This window comes from Perna viridis, chromosome 12 (genome assembly GCF_037379345.1).
Source record: "Perna viridis isolate PV_CMFRI_1.1 ecotype Kerala chromosome 12, ASM3737934v1, whole genome shotgun sequence".
Classification (NCBI taxonomy): Eukaryota; Metazoa; Mollusca; class Bivalvia; order Mytilida; family Mytilidae; genus Perna; species Perna viridis.
Window position 1 is genome coordinate 14017160 of NC_142456.1, and position 17547 is coordinate 14034706.

At 34.3% G+C, this 17547-nt stretch overlaps 2 protein-coding genes across 7 annotated transcripts in view; one reads left to right on the forward strand and one right to left on the reverse strand.

The window, feature by feature from the left end:
- The first annotated feature begins 1122 nt into the window (after window positions 1-1122).
- Window positions 1123-8692, forward strand: LOC148601302 (uncharacterized). 2 transcript variants are annotated; one of them, XM_088555944.1, is made up of 3 exons: window positions 1123-1428; window positions 6153-6219; window positions 6888-8692. In XM_088555944.1, exon 3 carries the CDS (start codon window positions 6896-6898, stop codon window positions 8558-8560), a length of 1665 nt encoding a protein of 554 aa, XP_088412070.1. In that variant the 5' UTR covers window positions 1123-1428; window positions 6153-6219; window positions 6888-6895; the 3' UTR covers window positions 8561-8692. The 2 variants fall into 2 exon arrangements, 1 of the variants encoding a protein (XP_088412070.1); XR_015917204.1 differs by lacking the exons at window positions 6153-6219; window positions 6888-8692 and adding an exon at window positions 1925-1973.
- Window positions 8693-11595: 2903 nt separating this feature from the next.
- LOC148601303 (uncharacterized) overlaps window positions 11596-17547 on the reverse strand; it is a 94312-nt gene continuing 88360 nt past the window's right edge. For all 5 annotated transcript variants that reach the window (XM_088555045.1, XM_088555044.1, XM_088555043.1 and 2 more), the window contains one exon: window positions 11596-16568. In XM_088555045.1, coding sequence (XP_088411171.1) covers window positions 15148-16568 — 1421 coding nt within the window. In that variant the 3' untranslated portion in view covers window positions 11596-15147. The remainder of the gene's footprint in view (window positions 16569-17547) is intronic.

Here is a 17547-nt window from a genome sequence, read left to right on the forward strand (position 1 = left end):
AATGTAATCCAGGGACAAAGACCAGACAATCCATTACTTTCGGGCAGCAGCTCTTTCTTTGTATGTCTGTCCGATTAAATCGCAAGTGTATTTTTGAAATAACTCCCGACTATGTAAGAAGTCATATTATCATCAAAAGCTTCTGCAGCAGGAAATGTCATTGCGTTTACATCTTTACATTTAAAGTGCGGTTCATATTTAGAATCAAACACGTTAACAATGTCAGAATAAAGGAGTGTATAACAAAGTCTATTGAAATTTGTCACTTCTTTGGAACCTGTCACTATGCTGGAACTATCTTCTACAGTTTCATATAAGACAATCGTGTTTACGTTTCAGAGTAGAAATTCCTCAAACTTTGTAAGAAATAATGTTAAACCATCTTCAAAATGTACAGAAGAAGATGTTTACAAAATGCTGGAAATTTTTATCGACAACATATTTGTCAAGTGTGGTGGACGCATTTTTCAACAAACGGTCGGCATTCCAGTGGGAACACATTGTGTTCCTCTACTAGCTGACGTATTCCTTCACTCTTATGAGGCTGACTTTATAGCTGATCTGATCCAAAAAATAAGAATATCGTTTAGCTAGATCTTTAATCTCAGTTTCCGCTATATAGATGATGTATTATCTTTAAACAATCCTAATTTCGGGGAATTGATCCATTACATCTACCCCAAAGAACTTGAGATAAAGGATACAATAGACACTGTGAAGTCAGCCTCATATCTTGACCTCCACTTACAATTCGATGGTAAATGAAAACTATTGACCAAACTTTACGACAAACGTGATGACAGCACTTGCGTATGGAGTGTTCATATCACAACTCATATGTTATACCAGAGCTTGCCGAACTACGCAGGCTTTTCGTATCGCGATAGATTTCTAACAAGTAGGCTTCTGGAGCAGAGTTATGTTGCTACAAGATTGAAGTCATCAATACAGAAGTTTTATGATCGTCATCATGAACTCGTGGATCGTTACTGTGTATCCATCTGCGCCATGATGACTGATTTGTTCAACGTGTCATAATTTTCCTTTCCTCTTTCGTCTACAACGGACTTGAATTTTTATGAGGAACTCGACGGGTGTTTCTAGAAAAGCAGAGGATGTAATGTTCTCAATTACAATTTTGATATTTTTCCCTTGTCCCAATAGGTATTGTTTAGTTATATTTTCATTGGTTATATCTAACATTTGATATATTTAGATGTTCTAATAATTAACCTATTCCTATGTCCTATTTCATGACCCTAGGGTACGCTTGATTTCTATTTTGGATATTGTACTTTTACTTTCATTTTTGAGTCATTTCCTGTTTCCGGGTTTGAGATTACATGTGAACCACATAAGTCAGAGCATTGAACCAATGCGTTTTCCATCGAGATTTTTTGAGTCAATCTTTTCATGACAGACCACTATGTAAGTCTTATTATTATCTTTAATGCTTACATTTTATAGTTGCATACATATTTTTGATGGGAAAAGAGAAATTAATGATATTTTTTACACAATTGGCACACATGTTGTTTTCTTACATTTTGCCTAGATAAGCCATGCCTTTATAGTTTATGATAGGTATTTTGAGTTGTTTTCATTCCACTTGCAGTATTAATGATATTGTGACGTAAAATATGATATATCATAATTATTTATGCATCCCACATTCCCTTCACCAGTTTTGAGATATTTTGAGATACTTTGAGGGGGAGACTTTCCTGTTTGAAAAATTGATCTTACCCCTGCATCATAAAGGGAGATAATTCAAGTTTATTTCATAACACTTTTCTTTAAAATATTGTGTGATGTATTATTTGTTATCTGTATTTTGATTCTGATAAATATCTTTGATATTTTGAATGTATGATAATTTTGATTGGACAATTATTTAGGAAAATCCTTTTTTGTATATTTTCAGCTTTTTACCACACACTATGTGCATTCATCAAATAAAAGTGAACTTCAAATGTTTTTTGATTGAGGCCCATAGATGGTTATCTATCTGTCTGTACCTGTCTGGCTACGAGGCGGAATAGAGGACGCTTACCCTACCGGTGCACCTGGTCTATGCTCCCAGTTTTAAGTGGAGTCCGAATTTCTCATTTGCTTTTGTTACTTTGCATGTATTATTTTATGTTTTTGTTACTTTATGTTCTTTGTTGTTTGTGTCTGTTTTCCATGTCTGGTCTTTGTCCCTGGGTTACATTCTTTTGATTTCCGCAAGAACCTTGGTTTCCTTGATTACTCTTTCGCTTACCAGGTTTATGATTAATAACCCATTTCCATGCGGCGTGGAAACTATTATTTCACCATCTCTCGAAGCAATTCATGTAGTAAACTCTCTCGTATGTAGTGCGAGTTTAATTATTTCAAATATAGATAAGTTAACTATCGAGACAGGAACATGGTCATCATCGACTAATTAAGATGGAAGCGTGACAGTGCGAATCAGTGAGCCTTCTTTATTAACCAGTTTGACACCTATATTATAGTCAGAGTGGCCATTTGATAGCGTGCAGCAACCTATACAAGTATTCCTTCCAACATAATATCTCTAAACAACACGAAAAGTTTTTGTTTAAAAATTTGGCACAGTCATCATATGAGCATCGTTCACCATTTTTTTAAAGTTCGAAGTGACTGAACCTTTAGCACTACCAGGGCGATCAACCGTAGTAAAAGTTTGTGTGATGTCTGCGAGTTTTAGTTTACATCTAATGTCTTTACATTTCCCTGAACGCCAGACAACTCTTGATGTTTCTTGTTGCAGTTTTCCTGTTCATGATGTCCACTACAAACTTCAGTATGCTTGCACATATCATTTGTATGATACTGTATTTGTTTCTATAGGTGACTATTAATCCACAAATAAAACAATTAAATGTTTTTTCTCATTTTTGGCAAACAATTCAACTAACGTAAACCCCGTGTCGATTTTAAGTTGCTTAAAAAATACATTGCAAGCTCGTACTTTGACATCATTCGTGTTGACATCATTTTAACCCGGATCTTGACACTTCTTGTATGTAGTTACGGGTACAAATTTTTGTAATAGGTTGACAGTTGTTTAAAAAATAATTATATCTTGGTTTGGAAATAAAATCTTCCCAATAAAGGGCGATAATTTAATGTAACGAGAAAGGAGGGTGTACGCTGGAGGGTCGTAGAATGGGGACTCCATGTAAGAGGCGCAAGGAAAGGGGTTGTACGCTGGAGGTGATATAAAAGAGACTTGATATCGGTAGTTGGGAAAGTAGGGTGTACGCTTGAGGTGATAGACAGGTGACTTGACACAGGAGGTATGAGAAAGAAGGGTTTACGATTGAAGTGAAAAAAAAAGAGATCTCGATGATAGAGGTGAAAGAAAGAAGGTGATAAATAGAGAAGGGGACTATATATTGAAATGGGATGAAAGAAAAGAGATTTGATAGTTTGGGTGCAAGAAAGGATTGTGTTCGCTTGGTGGGATCGAAAAGGGACTCGATATTGGTGTTGTGACAAAGAGGGATGTACGCTTAAGGTTATAGAAAGGAGATTGAAGTTCAACTGGGGTGATCGAAATGGACTCGATATTGGTATGCTTGAGGTCATAGAAGTGGGCTCGATATTGGAAGTGCGGAAGAATATTAGATGTATGCTTGGGGTGAACGAAAGGGGGAAGGGAAACTGCACTTGATTTGATGGTAATGGAACTTGATATCTGAAGTGTGACATAAGATGATAAGATGATAAAAAATGAGAAAAAAATTCAGTGTGATATTATTTAAAACAAAACACTTCAACGATAACATTTTACAAGATTATTTGTAAAGATACGATTTCTGCAAGGAAAACGGAAGACGGAATACGATAAGTGAAAAATCATGTTTTCGCTATATGTAAAGTATCCGATTATAGAAGTAAACCTAAACTTATACACAGGAATAATCGCAAAATGTTTTCCTACCACATTTGTTACTCCCACAGAGGAATTAATTCAATGTGGATCGTGAAAATAATTCGAAAGATCTTCTGGAAACCCTCAATTCACGTTATTACGAGAATACAATAGCATTAAAACTTATGATTTTTCAACTCTTTATACTTCTTTTCTTCATACTCAATTAAAATCCCGACTCAAAAACATTATACATCGTTGTTACTCTTAAAAAAAAGACGGTTCAGCTAAATACAAATGTGTATTTTTTGTAGAGATCGTCAACATAATTGTCTAGTGTGGCGGACATGTTTTCAACAAACCGTCGGCATTCCAATGGGAACAAACTGTGCTCCTCTACTTGCTGACCTATTTCTTCAGTCTTATGAGGCTGACTTTATAGCTGATCTGATCCCAAAAAAGGAACATCGTGTAGCTAGATTCTTTAATTTTAGTTTCCACTATTTAGATGGCGTATTATGATTAAACAATCCTAGTTTCGTAGATTTGATACATCGCATCTACCTAAAGAACTTGAAATAAAGGATACATGAACATCGTGTAGCTAGATTCTTTAATTTCAGTTTCCACTATTTAGATGGCGTATTATGGTTAAACAATCCTAGTTTCGTAGATTTGATACATCTCATCTACCTAAAGAACTTGAAATAAAGGATACGCAGGTTTCGAGAGCCTATCCACAGTCAGAATATGTTGATCATTGATGTGTTTTTGTGTCGTTATATAACTTATTTGTTTGATTTTGAAGATTTGTCATCGTTCTGTTACCGCCGAATTTATTAGTTGTGTTGTCGGGACATTTCTTACTTACAGGTTTTTTTTCCACACATATTGAAGACCTTTTGTTGATCTTTGAAAGAATTTACTAATTTGTGTTTAGGTCATACAATGTTGTATTTGTTACTTTTCATCATATCCGTTCTTTTTGAATTTCTATATTTTGTTTATTTACATTAATGTAATGAATTAATTTATTTGTCCATGACAAATGTCTTTCGTAGTAGTCCTATACATATTTCAAACATGTGTTTTCCGAGAGTATTTCAAACGTATGCAACACGTTTTGCAATATCTCCTGTGTAGTGAGAATTTTGCAACAGTTTCCACTGATATATGTTTGGGGGAAATGTTTCGATGTTTAGAACATAATCATATTAATGTAAAAATGCTGCAAAATTTTGTTTTATAGTTGCATTAATTCTTCCGTATCTCATTAGAAAAAAATCCGTTTCAATGAAATACATGTTATACCTACGTTTTTTTTAGTTGTTAGCAAAACACAAAATCCTAGGCATTACATGCAGCGGCGAATGCTAAGGGTCCGGGGTTTGAAAAATGTTAATGCAAAATTTGGGCAAAGGTGAGCAAATAAAAGCCTGGAACCCCGTCTAAAATCGCTGGATCTAAGCATACAAGTTATCTTGGTGCACATGTTTTAATACTAAAAGATATTCCTTGTAACTCTTAGCATTACTCAGTTTATTTATATGAGCAACATTTTTCTCTATGTTAGTTATTAACATCATACTGCTTCTTTTGATCAAGAAAGGTCAAATGCTAAAATCCCGTAAAGAGAATTGGTCTTTGGATTGAAGGATTTACTAGTTTGTTAAGTTCTAATATTTTTTTACTTAAGTTTTGATTTGAGCATTTGAACATAATGTTGAACATTTTGGTATATGTTCGCGAGCAACTGTTTGATTTTAATGGAGGGGTTACAAGGGAAAAGGGTAAAGCCATCTATACTGGATACTATTATTAAACTAGGGGGTATCGATCGCGTAAGGAATGTGTACGTTCCAGATGCTAAAAGGGGACCCCCGGATGTTTGAGGAGTGAGAAAAGATAGTACTTGTCAAAAAGTGAGATATTAAACCCTCTCTTAACTTTCTCGGACGATTACTTTCAGTAATATTACTGTTTTACCACTGTCCAAACGCGTTAATGTAGATACAATGTCAATTTAGTCCGTTCTTGAAAACCTGATCTGTTGTAGCCGGGACTATATCAGTTGAAACATGTTACTATCACTTAAACATACTGTTACGATTTCTGATTTCATTTGTACAAGATTATTTGGGATGATATAATTTTTGCAAGTAAAAACGAAAAGATATAACGATTAGATTTTAATACGGAAAATGAAAATTATTGTGTCGCTAAGTGTCAGCCGAATAAGTCTAGACTTGTATGGTTATGATTTTTTTAGAAGTTGAAAGAATATATGAAGAATTTTTCAATAATTTTTACTGAAAGTTGTTTTGGAAAAAAAAAAGGTATGTTTATTCTTTTTTACTATTGCCTAGAGTTTATCAGTTCGGCAATTTTGTTATTACCCTTCATACACTATTTTAAACACAATCACAATAACTTTGAGATACTATTACTTTTAGATTTGAATTTTTAACCATTTCATGTTTCTATCGGTATCTTATAATGAAAATTTCCAGGAAACACCTGTTTTTCCTAGCGAGCGTTTACTTTACATATATTTTCTATTTAATTGTTTCAATAGTGTCATAGAATACATGAAAAGCCTAGCTGTTGTATATATTTCCTGCATAATGTCAGGATGTTTACAATTAGAAACTGTGCAATTTACTTAGTTTACTTATTTCGACAACATTCCAATCCCTCACATGCATTTTATCGGGACGATATTCATTCTTGATCAAGATTGCTATATTGGTATCTTGAAAATAGGAGAAAACATTAAGTCTCCATTAAGGTACCGGCTTGGTGGGGGAGGAGGGGGGGGGGTAGGAATTCATTTATTATTTCCCTTCTAAAAGTTCCGTATAATTGTGTATAATAACTTCAGTAGTAAGGGAGCAACTATTTTTTACCAAATATTATTGTTTTTCTGATTCCCACATATTTATCGTATTTTCAATGTCAGAAACACCGAAAGAACAATGCAGCATCTTTAAACGTACTTTTTTAGGTTGAATCATGTCGGCTGTATGTGCTACTTGTGAAAAACAAAAACAGGCGTCGGTGTCCGTGATCTGGTGTCCAGAATGTGAGGAAACATTTTGTTGTACATGTGCTCAGCATCATGAACTTGAAAAACTATCAGAGGATCATTATCCTATACCGTATGATGATTACTTAAAGTTACCGCCCTTTATTCTAAATGTAAATCTTTTCTGTTCAAAACACAGTGAAAGATATCAGTATTTCTGCAGAGTCCACGATCAGCCAATTTGTTCACAATGTATTGGAACAACACACAAGAAATGTCGCGATACCCCTGAATTGAATGATGTCATCAAGAAAGTAAAAACGTCCATGGCGTTTGAGAATGTTATGTCAGAGCTTGTAGCAACTGACGATTCATTTTCCAGAGCTGCAGAAAATCAAGAAATACATTTAAAACGTTTACAAGAAATGAAACAAAACATGTTGAAGGCCGTTGATGATAAAACACAGTCTCTCCTTAAACATATTGAGGAAACGAAACAAAATATGATCGCACGCATCAATGATCTTTGCGAAGAAAATACCAACATAATTTCGAGATCCTTACTTGCTCTTCAGAGTACGAAGGACCTTGTTCAAAGTGTCCTCTGTCAGATGGATTCAATACAAAAGTACGCTACGAATTTCCAGACTTTCATTGGAATCAAGGAAATTGAGAAAATAATAGAAAAATCTAATACAAGGTACCAAGAGTTATCTGACCAAAGACAATTTGATGAGATTGAAATATCACTAGAAGAAACTAATAGCAATAATCTGGCAGATGCAACGGAACTATTTGGCAATGTCAAAGTTTCGTCACTGATTCCAAAAATTTCCTTGAAAACGGGCAAGGCGAATCAGGCGCAAATGATGGTCCCACAAAATATTCCGACAAAACCCCGGCTTCAAAAGAAGATGCAAATCGAAAAAGGTGGATATACCGGTTGCTGCATGTTAACAAAAGAACGGATGGTCATAATAGATTCCTACGATGGATCTGCCACACTGTACAATAGAGACGGTTCCGCGATGTCCAGTGTCAGGTTCAAAGTTCAGGGAGACGCGTATGACGTCACAAAGGTCGAAGATAACCATGTTGCTGTATCTAATCCTATATCACAGACCATTTCCATTGTTAATGTTAAAAAATTCAAAGTCGCAAAAACTCTGAAAACAGGATGCGCACTAAAAGGGATAACATGTAAAGATGGGAATATGATATTTTGCGTGTCAAAAGAAGGTATATTTAGACTAGACATTAAAAGTGAGAAAGTTGAGAATGTAACCAATGATATTACAGTTGGTTGTGATTCCCACATAGTGGCGGGTTACACTAGAATCTGTTATACATGTCCTGCGTTTAATGTTGTAAATATCCTCGATTCTGAGTATAATCCGGTTTTTAAATTTTCAAATGATAATTTACTAACTAGTCCAGTCGGAATCGCTGTCGATGACCACATGACCTGCTACACAGTGGGTTCACGTTCTAAAAATTTACTTGCGATTTCGTCAGAAGGCAGGACACAGAGGGAGCTTCTATCAGAGTTCGATGGATTGGGGAAGCCTTTCCTTGTCTGTTATGAATGGAACACGAAACAGCTAATAATAGTAGATTGGAATGGCGTTATTTCCAGATATTCTTCTGAATAAGCAAATGTTTCGTTTAAGATTAAAATGACACTTTTCTGTTGGATTCGTCTAGACCTCATTTTATGTGTTATACATGTTTTCACCTCAAATCAATAAAATACACTCCGCCTCAAAATAAATTTTCAAGCTCGAGGAGTTTTTAGTTTTCAACTATTTTCGTTTTGTCGATATTCCCTAAAGTTTTAAAACAGTTTTTCGATGTGACACGCTTCATAGTTTATTTAGACCACAGTCGTGGTAGAATGATGATAAGCATATGACCAACATCATAGCCATATATATTACGGTCTTATTTCCGACGTCAATTATGATAAAACCTAGCAACTTCAGCAGAAAGTAACACCATACAATATCTTTACGGCACCAATAAATAAATAAATAAATAAATAAATAAAACAAAAACAAAAAACATAAAAAACCTGTGAGTTATGGCATATTTTTTCAACAACTACCAGGTGGTTAAAACAACGAAGTGGGGAAGGGGGGTGTTCACAAACTGCCTGCTCAAGTAAAACAAAATGAAATCTTCAAAATTTCTGAAAAAAACCCCCAAAAGACCCCAAAATGTAAGCGTTTTTCAATTTTAAAGAATATACCAAGTTGGTACTAAGAGTTATCCCTCCTCTATTAGACTCGAAACATTTTTCAGGCGGAGTCCTGATTAGGTTCATGTTTACTGACTTCAATGTACAATACAAACCTTTTACTTTGATAAAGATTTCTGTACTTAACAATAATTTCAACGAGCATCACATCATCACAATTTGCTAAACTGAGAAAAGCTCCTTTTTGGTATGGATATTCCAATAACTCCAGAAGCACAGAAAGGTTCCTATATCCTTTTACAACTTCATTGTCTGGTCAAGGAAAAGTTTGGAATGAAAACAGAGTTACTATGCCCCTTCACAAATTCATTATCTAGAGAGCAAAATGCCTCGCCCGGCGCAGCTTGATATGACCGCAGATGTTCAACACGGAATAGTTGGGGCGAGTATGGACACACCATTTGTTAAAAAAATAAGAAAGTCCTAATTGGATCAAGCTTTATGTGTGCAAGTTTTCAAGCGTAATGTATCATAAGCAAGCTATACAATATATAAGGTCATAAAACACAACATTGTAGTTATCAATTTAAAACCAAACGTTACGTTTTTCCGACACCATTCAAGCTTGATACAGCTCTGAATTTTGATTTCAAATATAATGAATTTGACCAAAAACAGTTACAAACCCAAAAATCGATCCCAGCCACCCTTTGTAGGTATGGCACTTCGTGGTACAATTTCACAATGGTATATCCACTTTCAGTCAAGTCATTGTTTGGATATAATAAAAATGATAGGCTTGTTTCTGAGCACTTATTGTCCTTATTCCTTAACGATTCCAATAACAACCCACAAATATAAATCACCTTCCTTTTGGGGTATAACACCTTGTAGTATAATTTGATAACGATCCATACACTTTGAGTCAAGTTATTGAAATGTTTATTTCTGACCCCTAATTCCTAAACGGTTTAAGTGACAACCCCCAAAATGAATCCAAGACTTCCTTTTGCGGTATGGCATTTCGTGTAAAATTACTTGTTTATGTCCTCTAATTCCTATATAGTTCAAATCAATCCACTCTTAAAAGATATCCTTTCATTTATAATAAAGTTATTTTTCGGATATTATGAAATTGCTTGTTTCTGGGAGCCCCTAATATCTAAACGATTAAAGCAACAAACCCCAAAATGACCCCAACCCTTCTTTTTGTGGTATGGCACCTTTTGGCTAATTTTCATAAAGATCCATACACTTATAAGTTAATGTCTGGAAAACAGATGGTCTACGGACACTAGACGAGGCTGACGACTCAGATTTTTGTGTTGAATAAAACGTATGAAAAGACAGAACAGTTATCATATCTCTTAGCAAATTCTTCATCTATAGAATTAAAATATGAAAGGGCAGCAAATTCACTATAGGCTAAAAACCACTAATTCCACTTTCCATAGGCTTCTATGCTAATTTCACAATATTCAATGGCTTCTCTGGACTTTACCTTAACTTTAACCTGCAGAGGACTATATATCAGCATGATTCTACATATGTCAGCTCACAATCCTCAGAATGGCATGTGGGGTTAGCAGACTTGCAGTGCAGTACTGGTCACCGGAAGTGAAGTGTCTATAAATAGCATGGGAAATCCCAGTGTTTTCACAAGATAGGGGTATATTTAAAAATCATTATGGAGATTAGGCTTCACATCACAAGAAGCAAAATGCACCTATAAAATGTACAGAAATGTTTTTCCTTTCAGAAACTGTTTAAATTTTTTAAATAAGATGAGAACTTTTTTCACAGCACTATGAGGAACAGGGGTAATTTCTGCGTATGACTATTTTTGCGTACGTTCCAAATGCTCATTGGTTGAATTGGTGGTCTGTAACCTATATGCCTTCAGAGAATTAAAAGTGTGGAAGGACAGAAGAGTAATTATATGCCATCAGAGAATTAAAAGTGTGGAAGGACAGAAGAGTAATTATACGCCATCAGAGAATTAAAACTGTGGAAGGACAGCAGAGTAATTATACGCCATCAGAGAATTTAAAGTGTGGAAGGACAGCAGAGAAATTATATGCCATCAGAGAATTAAAAGTGTGGAAGGGCAGCAGAAAAATTATATGCCTTCACGAACATTAACCAGAGAATTAAAAGTGTGGAAGGACAGCAGAGTAATTATTTGCCATCAGAGAATTAAAAGTGTGGAAGGACGGCAGAGTAATTATATGCCATCAGAGAATTAAAAGTGTGGAAGGGCAGCAGAGTAATTATATGCCATCAGAGAATTAAAAGTGTGCAAGGGCAGCAGAGTAATTATATGCTTTCACGAACATTAACCAGAGAATTAAAAGTATGGAAGGGAAGCAGAGTAATTATATGCCATCAGAGAATTAAAAATGTGGAAGGGAAGCAAAGTTATTATATGCCTTCACGAACATTACCTTGATAAGAGTATGGAAGGGCAACAGAGTTATTATATCAAAAGAGTTCTATTCCGTTTTAAATAAGTTTAATGTAAAGTAATACAACAACAAATAATACAGTTCTACAAAAAACACAGATGCATATCACAGATCAACAATACAAGAAAGACTATTAATAGCACTGACACAATCTATCCTATACCAGTCTTGATAAGTGCTAGGATGGTATTCTGCTTATGAGTTTCAATATAAACATAAGTAAAGAAATAATTTCATGATGACAAACAATACATGTACAAACCAGGTTAAAAGTGAGATTCTGCCTAATCACAAAAAAGTTGTCTCAATGTGTTGTGTTTTCTAATAGAGTAAGAAGTTGTAAAAGGGGAGGAAGACATTTCTTGATTAAGAAGACTCCTGTGAAAAGTCTCTCATTTATATATCCATTATATGTTAAAATCCAACCGAAGACATACTGTCAACCAATATTATCCTGCAGGACATTAATAGACTATTTCTTAGAGGAGATTTTTCTAACTTGCTTTCGCAGACTGAAGACATAATAAAGGTCCTCATTTTCAATACGTAACGGGAATAGGTATAGTGTATATGTCAAAGAGACAATAACCCCACCGGGATAAAAATGTCAGACCAAGGCCATCCATTGGTCTTCAATGAACGAGGATACCCTAATACCACAGGGAAGGCTGTAGCTGGCCCCTAACATCATTATACACAGGTACAGCTAAAGAGTTGCCCCTATACTCTCAAGTAACATATAAATAAACTTAAGGTGAAAATGAAACAAGACATACAGAGGCCAGAAACTCCTGAATTGGGACATGTATATAAACACTGTGCAAAGTTTGAGTAATCTTGGTTCAATATATTATGAGAAACAAATTAACAAATTATACTCTGTAGGTATCCAAAAAAAAAGCAATGGATCAACAGAGAGGAGGTTTTATGAGACCTAATTTTAAAGTTGATGACACAGGAAAAACTTAATAAAATATAAAATCTTTGGTCGTTTTCACAAAAATTTGTAAGCCTAAAATAAGTTGTAAATTATGACGTTGTAATATTTTCAACTACTATGCCGTCATACTTTATGACTAATTTTACAATTACGATTTTTGGCAAAAAGGACTGCTGAATATCCTTACATGTTTTCTTGTTCATCTTTTATGACAAACATACAGCTTGTTTTAATCTTCAGGCAGTCTCAATCAAAATGCTAATTCATAGTAAATAAAGTGGCAGTAATGTTTTTTTTTCAATTTATAATGAGTAAACACATATCTACAAAAACGTCACAATTGCTGTTCTGAGTTAGGTCAACACTTATATCTAAATGCACATACTTGAGTTATTCCCCTTTAAAAATAAAAACCATTCACCTGCAAACAGCAAGAATCTTGTCTAGCTCTTAATAACAGTAATTGAGTCTTTTGAAAATAAAATAGACTTCACATTTTAACAGAGGTTAAAGGAGGTATAATTTTAATACACTAAAACATTTTATTGGTCCTGGAATTACCACACCACAAAGTTTATAAATATTTAGGTAAATGCCCAAGAAGAATGCTAAACTGAAATGTACATAGCAGATTTACAATGCTGAAACTTGAGAAGCCAGAAATAGATATCAAATAATAAACACAAATTTTATAGTAAAAACTGAAATTTTCTGGCTCTAAAATGGAGTGCAGATTTGGTCAAAATGTAAATATTATTTAATAGTTGCTTGGTTAGAGGGTATTATCCTGATTAATTGACTTCCCACAGGATTAATATAATATTACTTGAAATGTTGATATTGTCCTGAGCAGCAGGTCAAGGGATCAGGTTGAAGGCAATGTCACTTCCAAAGGGCAGTCAATTTATAGTTAATGCCCTCTGCACAAGCTATTGTGTTCATTTCATTGAAAAATCTGAATAAGGCATCACTCTATGATAATTCTGCAGGCATGCTGTAATGTTTGACATTTTAACACACTTTAATGAATATCACATGACCACGTTTTAACCAATAAGAATGGCTCACTGATATAAAATAATAAAAAAATAACAATGGCACGAGAGGGTGGGGTGCTTGACATCTACTGGCATATATATAACACAAAACAGGTAAAAATAAACCAAGAAATTTCTTATTTCTTAAAATAGTAAAAATCAAATGACTTCGTCAGTGAAAAGCTGTGAATGCTACAAAAAAACCTGGATCCTGTACAGATATAAAGCATGTTTGGCACAAATAACACACAATTAACAAATAATAATAAAAAATCTACATTAAAAACATATATAATGGTAACTGAGTTTAATAAAATTAATATGAAGAAATGAAATCCACAAAATGCTGCATGTTGATCTCTTTAAATTTATGTTTCTTAACTTTTTTTTTATACTGACATGAATTTGACAGCTAAAATTTCATATATTTCAATTCCAGAAGTATGTAATTGGGATTTTCAAATGATCATTTTATAAGCTTAAACACCAAAATATCAGTTTTGAAGTCTAGCCATAAAGTATCACAGCAAGCCCTGTATACACTTCTGGTCCTGCCATGCATGAGAATAACATTGATTGCATCATATAATTATCATATGAATCAAGCACCATATGATTATCATATGTTTCAGTTTACATTGTTATCATATGATAATCATATGTTTTTCACAAACATATGATTATCATATGTTTTCAAGCCAAAATTAACATATGAGAATCATATGATAAACATACGACTATCATATGTTAAATATCATATGGTTATCAGATGAAACCAAAACCATATGATTTTCATGTGTGGCACATTTGACTGTGAAGTTCTGTTGTGATGTTCATAAGTAACATTACTCTGTTTATCTTTAAAATATGGTGATCAAACTGATGATTGTATATTTTTATAAATGATAAAACAGTTAATTTTACGTTAAGTCGTCATTGAAAATTGTCAATATTTTTCAGTACCTTAAAAGAGAAAAATAAAACAGCCAGAACAACAGAAAATATTAAAGTCACCAATAAATATAAATTATCATACATGAGCTCATAAAATAAAAATAATTCTAATTCACAACTATGCCTTGATTTGGAAATTAATTTCACCAAAATGTTGAAATTCATAATAGAAGTTTGGACGACAGGGAGAAATTGTTATGCACATAGACAGACTGAAAAATTGATTGATTGATTGTTTGGGTTTAACGCCCTAGCTGAAAGAGATCATCATGCTCAATCTATAAACAAACTGTAATTCAAAAATTACCTTAAAAAGCATTCAGAGTGTGTTAAAATGTAAATTACAACAAGTTTTGTAAAATACATAATTAACTGACATAAGGAAAACCAGAATTAAATAACTATTTCAATCTAAGTCTACTCTGATTATCAAGACTAAATCTTTGAGCAAAGCCTACTTAGTTTTTGGTAACATAAGCAGCAAAACAAAATAATCTTTTCAAGTGATTTAACATCTTGAATGTGCACAGGTGACCTGTCTACATTTATCAATAGAGGTTACATAATGCTGCTCAAAATATATTTAATATTGTGAACAAAAATGCTAAGGATACAATCACTGCTGAAACAGTATTCACTACATAAATCAGCTTCCACGTTCAAAATATTCCCTATGTTTCCGATGGCTTGCTCCTTCTACCTGTGTATCACCAGACAGTCTACTTGGACGGTGCGGGATTATTTCAATCTGGTTCTCCTGCTGCTGGTTACTTTGTCTATGAGGTATAATCTCTATACGAGAGTCATTAGAATGTTTTGAATGCCCTGCAGAGGTGAATTTAAGGCTTGCAGATTCCTGGTTTGTTGTAGTTTTATACATGTTAGACACCCTTGTATTCTGATTGCCTGACTTGACCAGTGAATTACTGTGCGATATTGATGGCAGATTGTTACTGCTAAGTTTAGAGAATGTTGTATAAGCAGCCATTGTTTCTGCTCTATCTCTCTCATGCTGGGCACTGGTATGACCACCTGTTACACTTGACATTGAGAATGTAGTAATTGGCACCGATCGATGAGCCATAGCACTTTGTGATGTTGTGCTTGAAGCACTAGAAGGTATCACAGAGGAAGATTTTGTTGAAGTTGTCAAAGTTGTATTAGCTGTAGATTTAGTAGTATCAACTTTTGCAAGCAGAGATGGAAACTCAGATCTTGGTAAACCTGTAGACTTTTCTTTTGTGTCAGACACATTATTTTTCAAAGAATTTTCTATTCCACCTCCTTTATTTTGGGAATTAACAATTTCTGAAGAACTAACAACAGGTTGGGCAATGACATTTGTAGATGCCTGCTCAGTTTTGGTTACAGCGACATTTGTCAATGATACTTCAGGTTTTGTTAAACTGACAATAGCTGACGACATCGATGTTGTTGGTTTGTCTGATGAAGCTACAGTTTGCTGAGTAGACGAGCTTGATGGTGTGCCTATTTGAGCTAATATTGACTTAATTTGATCGAGATTAGGAGCTGGAGCTGGAGTAACTGGACTTGGTGCTTGTAAAGTAAGAACCCCATCTGAATTTAAGGTCCATAGACTTTTAGGTTCTTTGCTTGCCTCTGAATCACCATTTTCATTCCCTCTGTTAGCACCAGATGTGTCAGCAGATGACACATGAGTCATTTTTAATGGCACAGATTCATTCTGAGATTGAGGCAGGTCAGCAGCTGTGACCTTTGAACTTTCACCTGATTTATTAGTTGCATTGCTTGATGTATCCTCAGATTTCTTCACACCAGTAGAAACAAGAGGTGTACTGCTAACTGACATACGATGACTCATACGACCCTGATCAACACTTGATCTATTTTTAGAGGCAGTTGTGTGAGCACTGAGTGTACTATTTTTTGATTTTTCTTCTTTTGTTGGTGAAACACTCCTTGGTGCTCGAGGAGGAATGGTATTAGCTCTTGTCCCACAGTACAATACAGAAAAGTTTTTCAATGTGTTAAGAGGCAGTAAGGGTTGGTTCTTCCTTGTTTTCTCAAAACATTCTATGGATAAATCTAAGAAAAAGATGTGACAATTAGAATATCTTAGAAGTTAAAATAATTATCAAATCTTCTATTTTTTTTTTTTAGTTCTTAAAAACATCATTCAAAATGTTATCTTAATCTGTTTTTTTTTCCCTCTTGATTCAAAAAGGTCAGTGACATTGACGAGGCAACTTCCCGATAGATGTTTATCATTTCCACAAGTTATAGACAATTAAGATGAACAGCTGTGATAAAGCACATGATACATCATGGTACACCTTAAATCCAATAAATCTGAATAAAACTAGAAATACTGTGAACATCTCACACAGAAAATATCTCCGCTTAAAATGAAGTTGTATAACCTGTAAATTATATTATCTCCCTTCAGAGTCCTTCAACAGTAACCACATTCCTTCATGGATATTTACATATAATGCCCAACCTTCCAATAAAATTTCATCAAAGTCCTTTGAGCAGTTTAGGAGAAGTTGTGCTTACAATGTTTTAACAAGTAAAAACCTTAAGTTGAATTATTTCCCTTCAGGGTCCTCTGACAGTATCTATATTATTTTATGCAAATCTACATATAATGCCCAACCTTCCTTTAAATTTTCATCAAAATCCCTTGAGCAGTTTAGGAGTTGTGATTACAAAAATGTGGACATACAGGAAGACAGACAGACAGACAGACAGACAGATGGGTTGACTTCTATATACTCCACAATCTTCAAAATTGATCCCTGACAGCCATGGCTGGTAAAAATGCTGATGGGCTTCCAGTGTTTGGCTAACATGGCAATGGTAACTATTTTAGTTCATTTCAAATTGTTTAGCTCAGGCTGGTTGTCAGAATTTTTTAAGGCAAAGACTGACTCCCCTCCCCAGCCTTTGTACATGAAGACAAACATTGTACTGAAGCATTACTGATATATTAAAACCATTTTTAGCTTTAATGTGACAGCAGCATATCATATTACAAATGTATTCATGAAATATTGACCAGAAT

Excerpts from the sequence above, each read along its gene's own strand:
- LOC148601302 (XM_088555944.1), top strand. The coding sequence starts at position 6,896 with ATGTCGGCTGTATGTGCTACTTGTGAAAAACAAAAACAGGCGTCGGTG.